The 21,198-nt window shown below is 38.3% G+C and overlaps 1 protein-coding gene across 12 annotated transcripts in view; it reads left to right on the forward strand.

The window, feature by feature from the left end:
• Nucleotides 1-21,198, forward strand: part of DTNB (dystrobrevin beta) — a 126,890-nt gene that overhangs the window by 12,771 nt on the left and 92,921 nt on the right. For 11 of the 12 annotated variants that reach the window (XR_004255233.1, XR_004255234.1, XR_004255232.1 and 8 more), the window contains exons 2-8: nt 3,765-3,832; nt 4,411-4,491; nt 10,815-11,028; nt 13,189-13,274; nt 13,974-14,128; nt 14,586-14,691; nt 15,630-15,796. Coding sequence is in view for 9 of the 12 variants with exons in the window: in XM_032215968.1 (XP_032071859.1) it covers nt 3,766-3,832; nt 4,411-4,491; nt 10,815-11,028; nt 13,189-13,274; nt 13,974-14,128; nt 14,586-14,691; nt 15,630-15,796 (876 nt within the window). In the remaining 3 variants the exon portion in view is untranslated. The remainder of the gene's footprint in view (nt 1-3,764; nt 3,833-4,410; nt 4,492-10,814; nt 11,029-13,188; nt 13,275-13,973; nt 14,129-14,585; nt 14,692-15,629; nt 15,797-21,198) is intronic. The other variant, XM_032215973.1, reaches the window with a different exon arrangement.

Raw genomic sequence — 21,198 nt, forward strand, 5'->3', positions numbered from 1 at the left:
ATATTCTTATTCAAGAACTAAAAACAAAGCAGTAGTTGTATTCCAGCTCTACATTCAGTTATTGTACTTATCTAAGAAGGTCTAATAAGATCTCAAGAGTAACTGCATTTTTCCCTTCTGTTCAATCATGCCCTATTTTCAGAGACTGCTTGGACAAGTCCCTGCAATATGCTTTCCATTGCCCCTTCTGAGGGCTGAGAGAAAGTGACTGGCCTAAAGTCACCCAATTGCTTCATGCCAAGGCAGGAATAGAACTCACAGTCTCCTGGTTTCTAGCCTTAACTGTTATACCAAATTGGCTCTCAAGAGAAGATACATAGGTGAATATCATCTGAAAGTAAACTATCAGCTTCCATCACTGTTAATTAGTTTGAAACAGGAGTAATCTGGTCTTTTTATATACTTGTGGGAAGAAAATTGGACAGTAGTAGTTTTGTAACAGCGAATAGTTATGAAGTCAACTAATGTGTAATTCTCAACCTACAGGTTGTGTAGGAGAATAAATGGCAAACTGTACTTAAGAGTATTGTAAAATATATTTTTAAAAAAGCAATTTAGTCATGCAGTAGCTAGGGTTCTATAAACTCAGAAGGTGTAATTAAGGTTATACATCCTACACGGACTAAATCATTTGCTGTTTTAAAACAAATAAACAACCTAAAAAAAATCAAATGCATTTGTATTTGTCTGGGACAAGAAAACAGAAGTATAGTTTTAATAGTATCAAAGCTCCAAAGTTTGTCCAACCAGGATCTGTTTGCTACCTTTTCTTATTGTAAATCAAAATTTGAAGCCAAGGTTTATGTTGAGTTCTTTTAAAGATTGATTTTTTCTTATGAATGTTAGTTTACAAAATGCATATTCTGCTATTCAATTCAAAATTTACTGGATAGAGTTGCAAGCTGTTAAAGCCGTGATAGTGAACTTATGGCACCCGTGCCACAGGTGGCACACGGAGCCATTTATTAGGGCACCCAAGGCATTACCCTGTCAGCTCCAGCGCGCATGCACCCACTGGCCAACTGACTTCGGCTTTCATTTTCAGCCGTTTTTCACCCTCTGGGTCCTCACACTTACATCCATCATATTATCCTAGCAGTCACATGATTGTAATTTGTGATCTTCTCAGCTGATTTCCAACAAGCAAAGTCAATGGGGGAAGCTGGACTCGCTTAATGACTGCAACAAAAAAGGTAGTAAAATAAGGCACATTTATGTCATGACTCACTTAACGACCATATCACTTAGCAACAGATTTTCCAGTCCCAATTATGGCAGTAACTTGAGGACTACCTGAATTTACGAAAAATAAATAAGTCCTTTTTTAAAGCTTCTATTTGAATAGGAAGGTGAGCTGTTATAGGGAACCAATTAAAGTTAAAGTGAATTTTAAAGCAGGCACAATTTTTCCAGGCTCACGTGGAATTTTTTCTTGGGAACTGTTAAGACAATTGTTAGCTTAAATCCTGAAAACATGCTTGTCTCACATTGCAATATGATTTGGTATTGGAATACATGGATTTAGATTTAGGGATTAAATCAGTGTCTTCGAATTTCTTTTCAAAAAATATTGCAAAATAGGCCGTTACCTACAGCTGATGAGCTCCAAAAAGAGCGAAACCTGTTAAAATAGGTCCTGTAGTATTGGCCTTAATAAGTAGCTCTTTTGTATGTTCATAGCTACACCTGCCTTTTTAAATTCTTCACAAATGAGCAAACCAGATAAATTCTAAACGCAGCCTGGAATCAACTATTACTCAGTGCTGGAGTTTATTAGGACTTTACCTGGCATTCCTGTTCATAAGTAATAATAATCTGGTTTTCTGAGCATTTTTCTATTTTTCTTCATCATAGCATCTACTTTTCTGCATCATGCTTTCCTGTTTTAATGTACAACATATTTTCCCTGATTTAATCTCACAAGAGAAATGAGATGAAGAATGTTAAATGGTATTTTTAAAATTTAACACTCCAAAAACATAATTGGCATATATCTATGAAGAACTTGGACAGATACTGCTGGTTTGGCATAATTGTTCAGGTAGTCCTTAAGTTGCAGCCATTTATTTGAACCATAGCGTTCAAAGTTACAACAGCGTTGAAAAAAGTGACTTACAACTTTTTATATTGTATATTTATGTAGTATATATTAGAGGTGGAGACCCTTTGAGAGCTGTACGCAATGAAATTTCATTTTAATGTACGTGACAATAAAGTTAGTCTAAGTCTAAAGTCCTTTCACCTACAATCATTGCGGCATCTGTGATCAAAATTTGGGTGCTTGGCAACCAGCATACATTTTCAACTGTTGCAGCCTCTTTTAGTCGTGTGATTGCCATTTGTGACTTTCCCAGACAGCTTCTGACAAGGAAAGTCAAGGAAGAACTCGGATTCTGTTAACGACTTCATGATTCACTTAACTGGCAAAAAGGTCATAAAATAGCACATGATTCATTTAACCACCTTGCTTAGCAACAGAAATTCTGTTCCCAATTGTGACTGTAAGTTAAGGACGATAAATACTGTTACTGGTGATCTTGAATTCCTGGATTTAAAAAAAAATAAAAATCAATGTGATAGTAAAAAAAAAGTTACCTTATTTTTCAGTGTATAAGACGCATTCCCCCCCCCCAAGTGGGTGGAAATGTCTGTGCGTCTTATACAGCGAATGTTGATAAAACCCTGCCCACCCGCTGGCCCCCAGCCTTTGGCCTCTGCCTCCCAGCAATTTTCCTCCTTGCAGCAAACAGCCTGGCCAGCTTCAGCACAGCCTGATTTAGCACGAGCAGCTGATTGGTGGTTGGATCTGCCTCCTGGAATACCACCTTCCAGCTGTTCCAGACTGTGGGAATCGCCACCGCCCATTGCTGCTGTTGTCTGTGGGCCCCATCTTTGGCCTCCTCATGTCCCATTTTCAGGCCAAAAATGAGATGTGCAGAGGTGGCGATAGGCAGCAGCAGCAACGGTGGCGGTGGTGATCCCCGCAGCCTGGAACAGCTGATAGGCAGTATTCCGGGAGGCAGATCCAACCTCAATCAGCTGCTCATGCTAAATCAGCCTGTGCTGAGAATGACCAGGCTGCTTGCTCTTTGCTGCAAGGAGGCAAATTGCTAAGAGGCAGATTTTTTTCTCGTTTTCCTCTCCAAAAACTAGGTGCGTCTTATAGTTCAGAGCATCTTAATAGTCCGAAAAATACAGTAGTTCTTAACTATACTTAAGGAATCTCATATAACTCCATCTTGATACTCTCATTTCTTAAACTGATTTAATAATGAAGCCAACAGGAAAGGACCAACCATCTGTTCATAGCTGCAAGATTATTTTTTTTAGAATACCCTCACCATGAAAATTATAATTGCACCATTAGGGGCTATATTTAACCGAACAGTTCCTAATAGAAAGAAGACCTTGTGCCTAGTGTACTGTAGGAAGAAGCACATATTTCCCCTTTGAATCTCCCAACCCAACAGTAAATTAACTGTTCTTCAAGCTTATTGCTGGTGGTTGCAGTGGCAAGTTAATATTATGGATCTTTATTAAAACAGAGGTGTGGAAGTGTCTTTGAACTTCTGGTATTTGCTTCCTGCTCTGCATAGTTTAATTCAGTGAATATATAGTAGTCTGTATTTTCCAAGTGGCTTCTTCTGGTTGTTTGTTTGGCTGTTTTCTGCCATAACAGATGAATAATGAAAGAATTTGTGATTTTCTTCTTGGTATCTAAATTCTCTCCGAACAGCCTGCTAAAATTCTAAATTTGTTTTTAGGATGATTGAAGAAAGTGGAAAGAGGAGGAGGACAATGGCAGAGAAAAGACAGCTCTTCATGGAAATGAGTAAGTAGAAGTCTTAAAAGTTTGAAACTTCATTTAAAAATATGTTGCAGCCTCTTCAAAGAATGTAATCAGGTCCTGTTTCTCCTAAATTATTACATTGAAATAACAGGGTGTTGTTTGTTGAGAGTTTGTGCCCTAGCATCAGTCTTTAAATAAGATTTAGTGGTGACCTTATATTACCTTTTCCCATTCCACCATCTCACTGTGATGGTAAATCTGAATGATAGAATGTATTATTTCATACTCCTTATGCAATGTATAAATAAGCTAAATGTTTGCCACATAAATGCAAAAAATGTATGCAAAATGCAAAAATGCCATAGATAAATATTCTTTTTAATATGATAGCTAACCATACATTGGTTACTTTTTATCTGGTGGAATAATTGAACACACATGAGAGAGGGTGGAGTATGATACAGAATTAGTTCAATCTAGATAAAAGTTTACCACTCCTTAAGGATTAAGTTTCTAATGTAGTTGCAATTATAGTTGGACATCGTAATGTAATAAAAGTCCTCTTTTTCATTTTAAAGTGGAAATACATGTGGGGAAAGCTCTTTGCTTTTAATTTGTAGGGGCTCAGAATTTTGATGTCATCCGGCTGTCAACATATCGGACTGCCTGCAAACTCAGATTTGTGCAAAAAAGATGTAATTGTAAGTAAAAAAAAAATGACTTTAGAGGGAGGGTAAAGATAAACAGCTCAAACAATTTTTCAGTCATGATGGAAAATGCGAACATTTTGAAGTGATAATAGAAAATGGAAAAAAATCTACTTTTTCTGTTTAGTGGAAGAATTGCTGTTACGATGCTTTTCAAGTTTGTGTAGGATTTTCACAAAAACTAATATTATTCGAAATGTTTTGTTGGTACATATAACTGGTTTTGTACAATATACTAAATACTAAGCCTGAGTTAACAAAACACAATATTTATTTTATATAAATGTGTGTTTATATAACGTGTGATGTTCAAGATACAAGGTATGCTTTTTATTTGTTTACGTATGTACAGGTGTATTACCTATATACAGGTAGTCCTTACTTACTGACTACTTTCATGACTGTTTGAAGTTGTGATGGCACTGAACAAGTGTACTTACGACTAGCCCTTGAAGTTCTGGCCATTGCAGTGCTCCTGCAGTCACCTGATCACACTTCAGGTGCTCATACTTCCAACAGTGTAGCACCTTTCCTGCCAGCTTCCTATAAGCAAAATCAATGGGGAAGATTGTGGGGAAGGTTGCAAGTTGCTTTGGTAAGGTTCCCCCCCCCCTTCCTTACACACCTAATTACACCCTTCCACCTTGGGCCCTCCTGCACTCACACATACCTACCAGTGATCTTTTTCCCAGCCTCCCTGTGCTCACATGCACCCTGCTCCCTCCTTCCTAGATTTTCCTGTGTTGTACACACCCCGCACCTTCCTTCGCTGACTTTCCTGTGCTCGCACGCATCACGCACCCTCCTTCTCAAGCTTGCATGCACCCCACATCCTTCTTCCTGAGCTTCACCGCTTTTGCGCACACCCCTGCACGCTCCTTTCCTGACACTTATGGACTTGCACATACCCGTCATCCTCCTCTTTTTGGGGTCTTCCTGATTTTGGATATATTCCCCCTCTCCCTACCAGGCCTCTCTTTGTTTGCAGGCACTCCTCAGCCTCCTTCCTGGGCTTTCCTATACTTGCATGCACCACATGTCATTATAAACACCCTTCCCTCAAATCCTCAATGAGTGCAATAAATATATAATAGCTTAACATGATAGATTGATTCATCCAATGAACTAAAACAGGCTGAATTTCTACAATATGATGGGCCTGGACCATAAACTACTGAACTCCCTCACATGTAGGCAGGTATACATTTTTGGAGTAGTTGAAGGGGTGGGTAATGAATGTACCCATTTTAGGACTTACACGTTGCTTAGGTGTTCCGTTTCTGAATGCTAAGAAATTATGCCTTTGGTTTTCAGCAGTCACGATCACTAGGAGGCTGAGAAATGAGAACTGGAGCCATATGCAGCCCTGGGAATGGGTTGTGGTACAGACAGTCCTTGGCTTATGTTCATTTGTTCAGCAATTGTTCAAATTTACTACTATGCTGAAATAAATGGGCATATGGCTGGTCCCCAGAGTTCTGGCCCTGGCAGCACCCCTTCAGCCACCTGATTGCAATCTGGGTGCTCAGGTTGCCAGCTTGTGATTACAACATTGCTGAGACCATGGTCATGTGGTCACCATTTGATAAGGAAGATCAATGGGAAAGCTGGCAGGGAAGGTCATAAGTTGCTCCAGTATGTCGGCCTCACCCGCAGCCGCCTCCATTCACAGGTAGTCTCCATCGACCCCATCCAGGTCCTCTTCTAACTCAGGCATGACCTGCATCAGGCCTCCCAAGTGTTTCTCCCCCTCTCTTGACTCATGTGCAACTTGCACCGGCCCTCCCAGGGTCTTTACTGGCTCTATCCCCCCACAGCACTCACTCACTCCTTTCTTGGGACCCCGCCACTTTTTGCTTAACAGTCTGTGCATCTCGTGATTTTGATGACAACCAAGAGAGCTGGGATTGCCATCCCTAAGCAATGTGATCATGTGGCATTGTACTTTATGACCGTAGCACTTATCCCAATGCCATTATAACCCAAAGAATAGCAATAGTATTTATATACTGATTCACAGTGCTTTACAGCCCTCTAAGCGTTTTACAGAGTCAGCATATTGCCCCCAACAATCTGAGTCCTCATTTTACTGACCTCGGAAGGCTGGAAGGCTGAGTCAATTTTGAACCGGTCAGGATCGAACTGCTGAATTCAGCAGTCAGCAGAATTACCCTGCAATACTACTGTGCCACCATGGCTCATACCTTTACAATTTTCTTTTTAAAAAGGTTGGAGAGAGGGTTAAATGTCTATTCTAGCTGTTGGATCTAGACAGGTGAAAGTGAAAGAAAGAATATGAGGAGTAGATTCATCTGTGCTGTTTACAGAATTTGACAAAAGATCTGGGGTTCACTTCTTTTACATGCTGTTCATAGCAATCAGAACTTAGAAATATTTGTCCTAACTTCTCACTTGCTTCTATTCACCTCATCTTGACTTGATTATTAGATGTTGAAAATGCAAGTGTAACAAAGAGGGGGGAAAGCTACTTTCATCTTGGCCAATGTACATATCATGGTTCTTTTTTATGCAATCCAAAGGACTCTTTATATCTTCCACACTGGCCGCTATCAAATGAAGGTGATGTGGAAGTTAGAGAAAATCCTCAATACAGTGTTGAAAACAAATGTGCCTGAATAAATCAAATCCTGTGGCAGTCGATAAAATTTTACCTTTCATGAAATAGAAGATAGTATTCAATGAGGATTGTATAGTCTAAAGGTAAATGTAAAGATTCCCCTTATACATATGTGCTAGTCATTCCCGACTCTAGGGGGCGGTGCTCATCTCCATTTCTAAGACGAAGAGCCAGCACTGTCCGAAGCCGTCTCCGTGGTCATGTGGCCGGCATGACTATATGCCAAAGGGGCACGGAATGCTGTTAGCTTCCCACCAAAGGTGGTTCCTGTTTTTCTACTTGCATTTTTACATGCTTTCAAACTGCTAGGTTGGCAGAAGCTGGGACAAGTAATGGGAGCTCACTCCATTACGCGGTGCTAGGGATTCAAACTGCTGACCTTTCTGATCAACAAGCTCAGTGTCTTAGCCACTGAGCCATGTAGTCTAGTACTTCTTAAAAGACCTAAAGCTAAGAGTATAATGTACAATTTTGAAGATATGCCAAAAGGCAGGGCAGGAAAAATATGTTAGGAGGAAGTACTGTATATACTCGAGTATAAGCCTAGTTTTTCAGCCCACTTTTTGGGCTGAAAAAAGCCGTCTCGGCTTATACTCGAGTCAGTGAAAAATTTGCCCGAAATGGAGGAGAAAAAGGGGCGGGGCCATGCCGCTGGGTGACACTCGTGAATGGCCCAGTGCCCCTGTGAGTTTCCCCTCCCTCTGTGTCAGTTTGCCGTGCAGCGCGCACCGCACCATCCCCCCTCCTCACGTTCTATTGTAATGCAGGGCTGTCTTACGATTCCCCTTCCTCCCCCTCCTGCCGCTCTGCAACGATGTCCCACCTCCTCCTTGTTATGGCAAGCAGCCACATAGCGATGTCCCACCTCCTCTAGTACAGTGATCCAATGATAGGAATCACTGTGCCGTGTGTCATAGGAGGCGGGACATCGCTCCCGCGGCTGCACAGGACATCATCATCACAGCGGGACATCAGCATCATGAGGTGAGTGAAGTATTTCATTGAATACACCGCTAGTTTACTGTTTTTCTTTGAAATAAATATTCAAAAACATTATTGGTATCTATTTTTATTTTTGAAATTTACCGGTAGCTGCTGCATTTCCCACCCTAGGCTTATACTCGAGTCAATAACTTTTCCAGTTTTTTGTGGTAAAATTAGGTGCCTCGGCTTATATTCGGGTCGGCCTATACTCGAGTATATACGGTATGTGTTAATTATAATAGCATTATGTGGTACAGAGCAAATTCCTGTTACTTGTTAAAAAAAAAAACAATGTCACAAGAAGAGGGTGTATTAATGAATACATAATAATATAGCATCAAGAAATTGAAGATGATGGAGAGCGCATGTTGGCATAGTGTTCACAGGAAAAAAAAAACTATTCCCTTCAGTTAATTATTAACTTTTAGAGCACAGTTTCATTCATGGAATCACAAAATTCTAAGGGTCATGGCACTGTGAATTTTAGAGTGCTTATTTTAAGAATGTTCATAGGTAAATATAAGTTATTTTTATGAAGAAAATCTCTGCAATTTTTATTATGACATGATTCTTTCATAGAAGAATTTCCTTTTTTAAAATATATAGCTAAGATTGCAACAAAGGGTGTATTAGTAGCTATAAAATCATAGAAATGAAAGAGGCTGTTTAGCCCTGGAGTCCAATTTCTGGCTTACTGTGCAGGAGTTAATTATTAAAGCATCTTTAACAATTGTTTTCTGGCCTCTGCTTCAACATGTGAAAAGGAACCCATCACCGCCCTGGATAATTGGCACCACTGCCAAGCTGTTTTTACAGTTAGCATGCTTTTTCCTAACATTCAGCCAGATACTGTCTTCTTGTAATTTAAGCCCAGGAATGTGCAAAATTTACTGATTTGATAGCAGAATATTCTGGAGAACTTTCTCCTGGACCATGCCATTTTGGAACATCATGTCTGGAACACTTCAAATTGCCTTCTGATTTGTAGGATTTGCTTCTGGAAATCGCTAAATTATTTAGTACGGTCGATCAGAGAGGGAACAGAATGTTCTGTAGTTGAGTTTTTTATTTTAAATAAATCAGTATATTTAATTTACTTGCTCCAATTCAAACAGCTTACCACCTCTAGTTTATTATTTATTACTCAATGAAATAATGTTTGGGGTGACAGAGGACAGACCTTGATTATATGTATGACCCTCCTGTAGCCTTCCCCCCACACCAAGGCTAGACATTTCCAGTTCTTTCCATTTCTTGTAAGTTTCCACGCTATGATTCTCCTAATCTATCCAGTTTCTTTGCATCTTCCTGAAATAGTGGTACTCAGAAGTGGATAAATACATAAGGTAACCTCAGACCAATGCAGAATATAGTAGTAATATTACCTTCTGTGATTTAGAAACTGTACTTCCATTGAGGCATCAAAAAGCCTCTATTTGTTTATTTTAATACAATAGTTAAGTCACACTGGTACCGTATATACTCGAGTATAGGCCGACCCGAATATAAGCCGAGGCACCTAATTTTACCACAAAAAACTGGAAAAATTATTGACTCGAGTATAAGCCTAGGGTGGGAAATGCAGCAGCTACCGGTAAATTTCAAAAATAAAAATAGATACCAATAATGTTTTTGAATATTTATTTCAAAGAAAAACAGTAAACTAGCAGTGTATTCAATGAAATACTTCACTCACCTCATGATGCTGATGTCCCGCTGTGATGATGATGTCCCGTGCAGCCGCGGGAGCGATGTCCCGCCTCCTATGACACACGGCACAGTGATTCCTATCATTGGATCACTGTACCAGAGGAGGTGGGACATCGCTATGTGGCTGCTTGCCATAACAAGGAGGAGGTGGGACATCGTTGCAGAGCGGCAGGAGGGGGAGGAAGGGGAATCGTAAGACAGCCCTGCATTACATTAGAACGTGAGGAGGGGGGATGGTGCGGTGCGCGCTGCGCGGCAAACTGACACAGAGGGAGGGGAAACTCACAGGGGCACTGGGCCATTCACGAGTGTCACCCTGCGGCATGGCCCCGCCCCTTTTTCTCCTCCATTTCGGGCAAATTTTTCACTGACTCGAGTATAAGCCGAGACGGCTTTTTTCAGCCCAAAAAGTGGGCTGAAAAACTAGGCTTATACTCGAGTATATACAGTAACTCTTTCAGCTATAATTCTGAGGTCCTTTTCACACATTTTATTACCAAGGCAGGTATTCCCCACCCTGTATCTCCCTCCCTCCCTCCCTCCCTCCTTCCTTTCTTCCTTCCTTCCCTCCCTCCCTTCACCTGATTTTATTTATAACACCTTACATCACTTGCTGCCTATTCTGGGTAGAATTTGCTTGCCTAGTGCAAGTAAACAGCAAATATTCCACTTATTGTAAGGTGTGGCAGCAAAACTACACGGAACTGAACATTTTCAGTGAGTTCCCCCTCGGGTGAAAATAACCCCCATACTCATGGTTATTCAGAAACTTTTAAAATTTAGCTTTTCTAGATGACTTTTGGAATTTGATTTTGCTCTGACACATGGCACCAGAAATTCTGTTCATTGTTGTTATTCTTATTTTTGATGGTTGTACATACTGTATAATCCCTTAATTGCCTACTACTTAGAGTCATGGATTGATGCAATATAGAAACCTTACAATTATTTTTGTATAATATTTGTAATGTTTTTGTTTTTCCAGTACATCTCGTGGATATCTGGAATATGATTGAAGCCTTCAGAGATAATGGCCTTAACACATTGGACCATAATACAGAGATCAATGTATCTCGACTAGAAACTATCATTTCTTCCATTTACTATCAGCTGAATAAACGCCTTCCATCTACTCACCAGATCAGTGTGGAGCAATCCATCAGCCTTCTCCTCAACTTCATGATAGCAGCATATGATAGGCAAGTGGTTTTGTTCTTGAAGCAATCTATGTTTCTTCTGACCAAAAACTAGGGGGGCTGGAGTAAGCCTGAGATCTATAGAACCCACGTTGGAGCCTATACCGTATTTTTCGGAGTATAAGACGCACCTTTTTTCCTCAAAAAAAGAGGCTGAAAATCTGGGTACGTTTTATACAGCATTTTTTGCCTCCTGAAGCCCCACCCCCTTCACTAAAATAGCTGTGCATACCCTTATGGAGGCTTTCAGAGACCTCTTGGAGGCTGGGGAGGGCAGAAATGAGCAAAAAAAAGGCCATTTCCCCATCTCCCATCCCCCAGCAGCACTCTATAAGCCTCCATAAAGCTATGCATGCAAATTTTTTTGACAAAAAACAGGTCCGTTTTTTGCTCATTTCCACCCACCCCCCCAGGAGCACTCTGCAAGCCCCCCCCCCCAGGCTATTCATGTCTTTAAAAAAAACAACGAGCCGTTTTTGGGAGGTTTGCAGAGTGCAAAACCCTTTTCCCCCCACTTTTGGAAAGCTCTTTAACTGATTGATGAGAATTACATTGTTCAAGTGCTGTGCCAGCAGAAACAAAGTCTTAAGTGCTGCAGATTATCAATGATTTCCTTCTCCAGCACATGGATAAATACACCTGGAAACATCTACCTACCTACTTTCTCTCTCTCTCTCTCTCCCTACCTATCTACTGTATTTCTCTCTCTCCTCCTTCTCTAGTTAGCTACCTACCTACCTACCTACTCTCTCTCTCTTTCTATCCCTCTCTATTCCTCTACCTACCTACCAGGGGTGGGTTTCTCGCCCCGTTCCAACCTTTCCTCCCACATTAAGGGAAAAGACTAAGTAGAGCAAACGGCATTGTTCTGTAGAAGTTTAAGTCCTTTATATGGTTTTTTAAAAAAAAGGAAAATTAAACATCCTTGCTTCACTAAGAAACATTATTGTGAGCATCTGTTTTGAAACCTGGGTTAAAACGCCAGGAAATTGTACATTCTTTTCTTGATATTTGTTCTTAGTCTGCAAATGCCAGTTTGCAGACAGACTTTTCACTTGTTTCTCTAGCTTCCAGATGATAAAAGAGAACAGATCTGTGCCAAGCTTTGGTTTAGTTTTTTGGATTTTTTTATTTTGTTGTGGAGGTGGAAGTTGAAAGAAAGAAAATGTTTCAGTTCCTGCAGAGGGAAGGAAGCAGGCTGTGAACAACTGAAGGAAGTAAAAAGCAGTCTACTTACAAAGCAAACTTGCTTAAAATAAATTTGTAGTTAGTTTGAAGCAGAATAGGAATATATTGACCTGGAATAATTTGGAAGGATTCATTTGCAGGGTGAGGAGTAGAAGCTAAGGCTTTATTTAGCAGCTATATTTTATTTAATTTAAGAAAGAGGAGAGAAGCAAAAGAGATTGATTGGATTGAGTCATCACGTTTGGTCAGATTTTTTTTAGCCATAAATAACTGCTGAATAAGAATATTTAAGAATATGAAAACAGACTTGTCCAAAAACGTCTTACGAGCTTTTTTATCACTGTGATATATAGCAACCTGAACATAACTCTTACGACTCTTACATACTAAGCTCTCATCTATAGTCTCTTGGTTTGCCAAAGATATAAGAAATACCATGCATATAATATTTAAACTGCCACTGATTGCACATGTGCTCTTTTGATAGAGATATTGATATAGAAAATGACAATATTGACGAGGCAATTGATAGCTTCCCAAATCTACACACATCCAGCTAAGTGAAGCTATCTTTGTAAATAGTTTGGAACACTCAGGCAACCGAAAACTACAAACAGAATCTACCACAGAATTAACCCAAATAACTCTGTAGAATTAAAATCCCATAAACAATTAGTATATAAGCAGAATTCTTTTTTCAGATAGAAGATATGTGCATTTTAGCTATCTGATCTTGATTTAACAATCCCAGAAACTGCTTGTATTGTATAATAGATGAGCTGGATTCCTCTTCAATTCAGTTAGCTCTCTTTCCCTATAATATTTTTTTTCCTAGCAGAAAAGTAGCTTTTTGGACATTAATTCTTACATGTTGTCCTGTTGAATAAAATGGTAGGTGTCCATAACCCAGGTGCTTTCTTACTCCGGCAATAATTTAAAATTTCTTATGTAATGAGTATGGCTTATCTTTTACAGTGAAGGTCATGGAAAATTGACAGTGTTTTCCATAAAGGCAATGTTGGCAACTATGTGTGGTGGAAAAATTCTGGACAAGTTAAGATGTGAGTATTTTGAATATTTTGAGCAATACTTGTTCAATTATTATTGAACAATAATTTGTTATTAAAATTTTATGGTCAAACACCAACTTTGTGGCTTTTAAAATGCTTATTTTCATCATTGCTTTTATTTTTTGCTGTGAGATAGAATGACATTATATAACATTATAGCAATAGCACTTAGACATATAGCACTTATTTACTTACACTTATATACGCTTCACAGTGCTTTACAGCCCTCTCTAAGCGGTTTACAGAGTCAGCATATTGCTCCCAATAATCTGGGTCCTCATTTTACCCACTTCAGAAGGTTGAGCCAACCTTGAGCCTGGTGAGATTTGAACAGCTAAATTGCTACCAGTAAGCAGAAGTAGCCTGCAGTACTGTACTCTAACCACTCTGCTACCACGGCTCATGGTGCTTTACAGCCTTATCTAAGCAATTTATAGAGTCAGCATATTGCCCCCAACAATCTCATTTTACCTCAGAAGGATGGAATACTGAGTTAACCTTGAGCCAGTGAGAATCGAACAACTGGCAGTCATCAGAATTAGCCTGCAATACTGCATTCTAACCACTATGCCCCCATGGTTCCTATTACTATTCACTTTACTGAACTGTCTGCTCAATGCTAGGTTTTAAATATTAAATATCCTATATTGCGAGCTGCATTTTCATATCTGCCTTTGATCTACATTTTAGATAGTTTCTCTCAAATGTCAGATTCCAATGGACTGATGATATTTTCAAAATTTGACCAGTTTCTAAGAGAAGTTCTGAAACTTCCTACAGCTGTTTTTGAAGGGCCTTCTTTTGGATACACAGAAAACTCTGTGCGAACATGTTTTCCTCAGCAGGTAAGCTTCATGTGAGATGATACACAGGGCTTTAAATGTTGACTTATATTCAGTGTTAATCACAAAAGATGAGTCTATGAAAGACCAATTCCCTTTCCAGTTTTCTAGAAAAACACAGCTCCCTGATGTGTAGGGTAGGTATATTCATTCGTTTGTTCATTCATCCTAAAATAAACAGACATTTCTAAAATCTATTTTAAAGAAAAGCACAGAGGATAACAATGCTGCTTAGCCTTCTAATTAAATTCTAATGCAAATAACCTATGTTATAGATTTATTGTAACTGTAACAGGAAAATAAATTGAGTGTATTGAGACTAAAACTCTATCTAGTAAAAAATACACAATTGAATCAGAATTTCTTTTATTTTTAAGATTAATGGATTTTGGAGAGAGAAGAGTGCATTTAGCAATGTGTCTAACAATGTGTGTTTAACTTTTATTTGTTTATTTTGCAGAAAAAGGTAACATTAAACATGTTTTTAGACACCTTAATGGCTGACCCTCCACCCCAGTGCCTTGTGTGGCTACCTCTGATGCATAGACTTGCCCATGTTGAAAATGGTATGTGGCGTATGCTCCTGAATTGTTCTTTACATGTATGAGCTTTATGCTTCCAAGTTCACTGAATTATCTATTGCAACCTGGGTGCTCTTTAAGTCAAACTTGTGGGACTTAATGTGCAACAGAATAATATGCGTGTCTGAACATTCTGTGAACTTGTTTCATAGAACCTCAATATTTAAGTCTACCCCTAGTATGCATTATTGAGTGTCACTTTAGTATGAAACTTTTTAAAAAACCTTGTTGAATCAAATCTAGGCCCAATCTAATCCAACATTCTACTTCTCCTCAATATCTAGTCATTACTTCTGAGAGGCTGAAATGTAAGCTATGAGCTGACCTATTCTCCTTGACAACTGGTAGGCAACAGCATACTGCTTATGGCAGTATGCTAAGCTTAGAGACTAATCAGTTTACCTTAGTCTCTGTCCAATATTTCATAGGTATTAAACTCTTCACTTGCTAGTATTTGGGGTTGTGTGTATTATAGCAATACCAACAGCACTTAGACTTATATACTGCTTCATAGTATTTTGCAGTCCTCTCTTAAGCGGTTTACAGAGTGAGCATATTGCCCCCAACAGTCTGGGTCCTCATTTTACACCTGGGAAGGATGGAAGACTGAGTGAACCTTGAGCTTGGTGAGATTCGATCTGCCAAACTGCTAGCAGCCGGTGATCAGCAGAAGTAGCCTGCAGTACTGCACTCTAACCACTGCGCCACTCAGTTATGGTTTCACTTATTATCTAAATCCAGAAAAAAGAAGGGTAGAACTAGAAGTTTATAGACAATATATGACTCCTATTTAGAGTACAATATGTAGAATTCTCAGAGCACTAGACTCACTGAGGACCTTTTATGCAACTTAGGACAAAGAGGCCTGTTTTTTCAGATGCAGTTCTTACTATTTCTTTTTTCCCCCTTTCATCTCCTTCAAGTCTTCCATCCTGTGGAATGTTCTTACTGCCGGTGTGAGAGCATGATGGGCTTCCGATACCGATGCCAGCAGTGCCACAACTATCAGCTCTGTCAAAACTGTTTTTGGCGTGGCCATGCAAATGGCCCTCACAGCAACCAGCATCAAATGAAAGAGCATTCCTCTTGGGTAATCACTCTCTAATGTACTCTTTCTCTCTCGGGACAGGCCTTTCTAGTATTGAGTGCTAAGCAAGGAACATTCCACAGTCTGCAGCCATAATGGGGAGCATGATGGACAGGCCAAACAATATACTTTTTAGCCTCATTGGTCCTTTGATTAAAATAGAAAGCCCCACAGCATTCTGAGGGCTTGAACAATGCAGTAATAAATATGTGAGGAGTTACAATTCTGAAGCACTCTAAACAGGTTGTCTTTATGGTCTGTTTAGAGGCCACGATGCGTTGTTTCCATAATATAGATAAGGATGGATTTTCTAAATTAGTATACTATAATATTTGTGACCAGAGATGGCTTCTAGAGGTAACAAGTATGTTAGTTTTGGCTGTAGGAACAAGCTGATTATCTTTTGGTTGCTTTGTTATTCAGATGGATGCCTCTATGATTCATAGATCTGTTCTCTGGGCTGGTGTATCTCCTTGCCTTACAATGCTGGGTGATTTCAGTCTCCATGCCTTGGGACTTGGTCAGGGAAAATTTAAGAATCCATAGCTGTCACAGCAAGTATAGTCACAGGTCATCTGTAACCCACACTCTGTTATCATAGATCAGACCTTGTGTTTGCCTTGGAGCAATTCACTTATAATTGTAATATAGAGAGTATTGCTGCATTAAGGAAGGAAATATTTCAAAACAGTTTTATAATAGGAAGCTAATTTAACCTTTTGAGCATTATTATCAATAATTTTGGCATAATTCATATTGTGCAGCAGGATAAATTTTATGCCCAATAGTTAATTTAATTTAGGGAATTTATGGAGTGCAGCAATGACCTAGAGGTGAAGACGCTCACTTGCCACCTCAGCCCTTTTAGTTGCCCCAACTCCACCCTGAAAAGGATTACAGGGTCATGAGAAGAAAAGAAAAAGTTAATTTAAGGAATTTATAAATAGCTAATTTAGGGAATAAAGGCTGTATTTTATAAATGTAACATTGAATATAAGGTTCAATAGTTAATTTAGGAAATTTATAAAACACTACTGGTATATTTTATAAATACTATATTTTTAGGATTCTCTATTGTAGATAGCACACTCTGTGCAGTATCTTTGTCTGGCCAGGGGTATGTTTACAATGAGATGCTCAGCCACTTTCTCCAAATCCCAATCTATCCCTTCACTGTTTCCATCCTAATTTATTTCTAAAGTTTGCTCAGTTGTGCAGAAGTTGCATTGGAAGAGATGACTAATGATTTATTACTCTTTAATGACAGCCTTCTCACTCCAATGCATGCTCCATGGATTTGTCTAGTAAAATTAATTAGTATTGTAAAAGAGAAAGGGTTTTCTTTGGCATCAATGACTTGAAGCTGGCAGGGAATGCTTGGGAGGTTGTAAAAGAGACTGAATTATCTGTTTATTTAATAAAAAATACTGGCAGGTGAGATACCTTGCTCATAAAACTATTAGCTTAGCCTGGACCTGAAAAAAATGAGTTCAACAATATGCTGATGGTCAGTATTCCTTTCCCTGGCAAAGAATTTGAGAGAATGCCAGGTGATGAATTCAGTTATTCATAGTAAAAGCTGAGTTTTGTGAGCTATTTCATTTAGGCTTCAGATCTATATTTAATTATAGAAACTGTTATATGATTTTTGCAGAGATGGCAGGTAACCAAGAAACATGCTCTATTATTATTTTTTTATTGCTCAATGGCTTTTGCTATTAAACATTACATTGTTTTCTGGCTAAGCTGTTTGAATCATGTTTGGAAGCATCAATTGATAGGTGTGCTATTTTATTAACCTTCCTGATTATATTATCAGGATCTTAATATTTAGGGGACATTTCCCTTGTAGGATTAACTGAATTATGTGGAAGGGATGTAACATGTGATGAAATACCTAATAGGGAGGGTAGCAAGACAAGACAGTTAAGGGAGAAAACATGGCCAGCACAGAAGAAAGAAGTTCCTGAATCCAGGGGGAGGAGAATATAGAAGAAAAAGACTCAAAGTAACTCTGCCTTAATTACATTACATAAAATAATTACTTTAATAGGATTTCTATATTCTGTTGTATTACTCTGCTAGCAATCCAGTAATGGACTTGTCAGAAATCTAAGCAGTTCTTGTTACTGGAGTTTGTTAGCTTTGACAGATATTGTTATACGTGTGTTCACATGTGTATATGTGGATTTATCCATAGTACAAATTATGTGCATTGATAATTATAGCCATGAGCAATGATCACTGTATTGCATAAACAACTCAGGTTATTGGATATGAAAAGCAATTTCCTTCTTATAATGACTTCTTGTATATAGGTTGTCTTGACAATTACTTGTTGTCTAGTTTAAAGTTACAGTGGACTTTATTTCATTACACTTACTGGCATAAGTACAATTACAATAATGCCTGTCAAGAAATTACTTATTTTCCCTGCATGTTCTAAACATTTCACCACATAATAAATAACTACTTGGGCTATGATCCAGAATGTCCACTTCCCTTTGTAATTAGGTGAGACAAAGCCTTCTATACTCACACAATGGCAGAACTCTGGTCATTAATAGTTTAAGCTTTCTTGTGCTTACAATAAAATGTTTTAAACATGACTGTATATGTGTATGCAAGAAAAAAGCAAACTTTTCAGCATTATTTCTATGGCCATTTATAGTTTAAATTTGCTGATAGGTGATGCAAAATTGGAATACACCACTAATGCTTACTCTTCAGATATATCTGATTTGTCATATGTGAATAGTGCATTCCTCTTTTTAATATCTATTTTTTATTTAAAATAAAATGACATATACTTTTTGTATTATTTTAAATAAAAAATATACATTAAAAGAGGAGTGTATTACATATGATAAATTGTTTTCACCTTAGTTACAACTGTAATATGGCATACTTACTGTAAGCCATTCTGTTAGATGACTCAAATATCTTTATTTTATGATAAGATATGAGGTCATAATATGAAAGTAGCTTGAAGAACTTGCTTTTTTCTTTCTTTCCATTCTGTTGGAGATCCTAAAAGCACTAAATAGTGGAATAAAATACTTTCCATAAATAAGTAAATAAATGGTAAGAATCTGACTGTGTAGTTCACTAGTTCAAATGTAACACTGGAGTTGAATCTAATTTCAAAATAAATGTTACATGAAAATTCTGAAGACAAGTGTAAATACAACTAATGTGAAATACAAGTATAAAAGGGAGTAAGTGACAAATATCTTTGGAAACAGAAAATAATTAACTTGATTTCTGTAGTTCACATAGGAAATCCTATTTTAACGTGGTATGAACAATTACCATAAGTTATTGCTATAACATTAGAGTCTCAAACTCTTTTTTAAAGGTTTTGAGTAGAAGAAATTCAGATTTCTTTTTAAAATAATATCAGCAAAATTAACACAATGTAGTATCCACACTAGAGCTGATTGTAGTATCCACAATAGAGCTGATAGAGCTTATTGAAAATCTTAAATAAATATAATATTGTTAACATTATCTATCACCAAAACCTTCAAATTGGCTTTAAAAAGCTTGTAGAGAAATTGACCAGAATATGATTAGGTATTTTTTTAATCAGTGCTTTTCAGACTCATATATACAGATTAATTACTGATCTCTGCTGGTTATCCAGGATAAAACATCTTTATGCTACAAGTAGTAAGATTTCTGTATTCTGTTAATGGTTTAAACCAGGTTTTTTTTAAAGCATTTTTTGGCAAGTTTAAGATATGTGGACTTCAACTGCTGGAATTCCCCAGGCAACATCTCCCCATTTCCCCACTTATAAAAAGAGTTTATCCTGATATACCACCTCTAGCTGGGTTATATTCATTCAAGCATATATCTTTTCTGTTTTAATTGTTGCTGGGTACTACACAATGATGTTTTTGAAAATAGTCTAGAAACTGGCAAATCCAGTGGATCTGGAAACAGAATTGGTAGCAATGACATAGTATTAGCCAGTTCATGTTGCCATATTTTATACAGCATGTTGAAAGGGTTTACTCTGCACCCATCCCACTAATATCAAAGCTGTTTTGTGTGATGTATTTATGCCAACAGTTTGAAGAAACATTGAAGAAGCTATATAAATGCTTAAAGGTCTGCTTCTCTCTTTTTTAAAGGAATGAGTGGAAATCCAATTTGTTTCAATGAAGAAAGAAATATACAAATCTGTTTAAAGACATTTTTTACATTATAGCATATCTCACTGTGATTTTTTAAGCTCCATCTTCCTCTCTTATCCTTGCCAAATATTCACATGTTCTTAAAACCTAAACATTGTCTTAGAATTGAGTACAATACTGTAGATCAGCAAGTGGCTCAGTAACTAAGATATTGAGCTTGTTGATCAGAAAGGTCGCCAGTTTGGCAGTTCAAATCCCTAGCCCGCGTAATGGAGTGAGCTCCCGTTACTTGTCCCAGCTTCTGACAACCTAGCAGTTCAAAAGCACGTAAAAATGCAAGTAGAAAAATAGGAACCACCTTCGGTGGGAAGGTAACAGTGTTCTATGCACCTTCACCATTTGGTCATGCCAGCCACATGACCACGGAGACATCTTCAGACAGCGCTGGCTCTTCGGCTTTGAAATGGAGATGAGCACTGCCCCCTAGAGTCGGGAACAATTAGCACATATGTGCAAGGAGAACGTTTACCTTTACCTTACTGTAGGTTTATACTTGATGAACTCAATGAACTTTCACACTGTGACAACAATAACTCTATTTTTTTTAAAAGATGGTTTAACACACATCTTGTATAATGAGTCCATGTGTCATTGCATGCATTTGTGGTTTCTCCTTTTTCCCAGAAAGTACTTTTTCAGTCGGGGGAGGGGGGACTGACTTCTTAATTACGTTGCTAAAAAGAATCTGTGGGAACAAAATATTGGCTTTCCTGATTATTTTCCACTCTTCAAAGTTAAAAGAGCTCACTACGTCTCCATATTAGTCCTTGAAAATAATTTATCTTGTTTGCAAAATAGAGGGGCTGAATATCCTGAATGGCAGAAGATCAGACAGAAAGGCAGGCTGGTTTCTGTCCATTAACAGAAGAGAATTTGTCAGCGTTATTAACCTTGCTGGAAATACTACACTACCACCTGCTGTCCAAAATAATCATCCTCTTTCGTGACTTCCGGAATACCAGACCCCTGAGATCTGGAAATCTTTAAAAATGTGTCTGTATTCCGAGATGTGGGTGTCAGGAGATTAATGAGGCCTGTGACACAAGTGCTGTGATTGTGACTACTGCTGTCCTCAGCTGCCACTATATGCATATTTGTTGTTACTGTTTTTCTAATTTTTTAAGTATGTTTGCTGCCCAGAGTTGCCAAAGTTGTGAGATGGGCAGCCATGTAAACCAATTAAAATAAATAATAAATAAATCC

This window comes from Thamnophis elegans, chromosome 4 (assembly GCF_009769535.1).
Source record: "Thamnophis elegans isolate rThaEle1 chromosome 4, rThaEle1.pri, whole genome shotgun sequence".
NCBI lineage: Eukaryota > Metazoa > Chordata > Lepidosauria > Squamata > Colubridae > Thamnophis > Thamnophis elegans.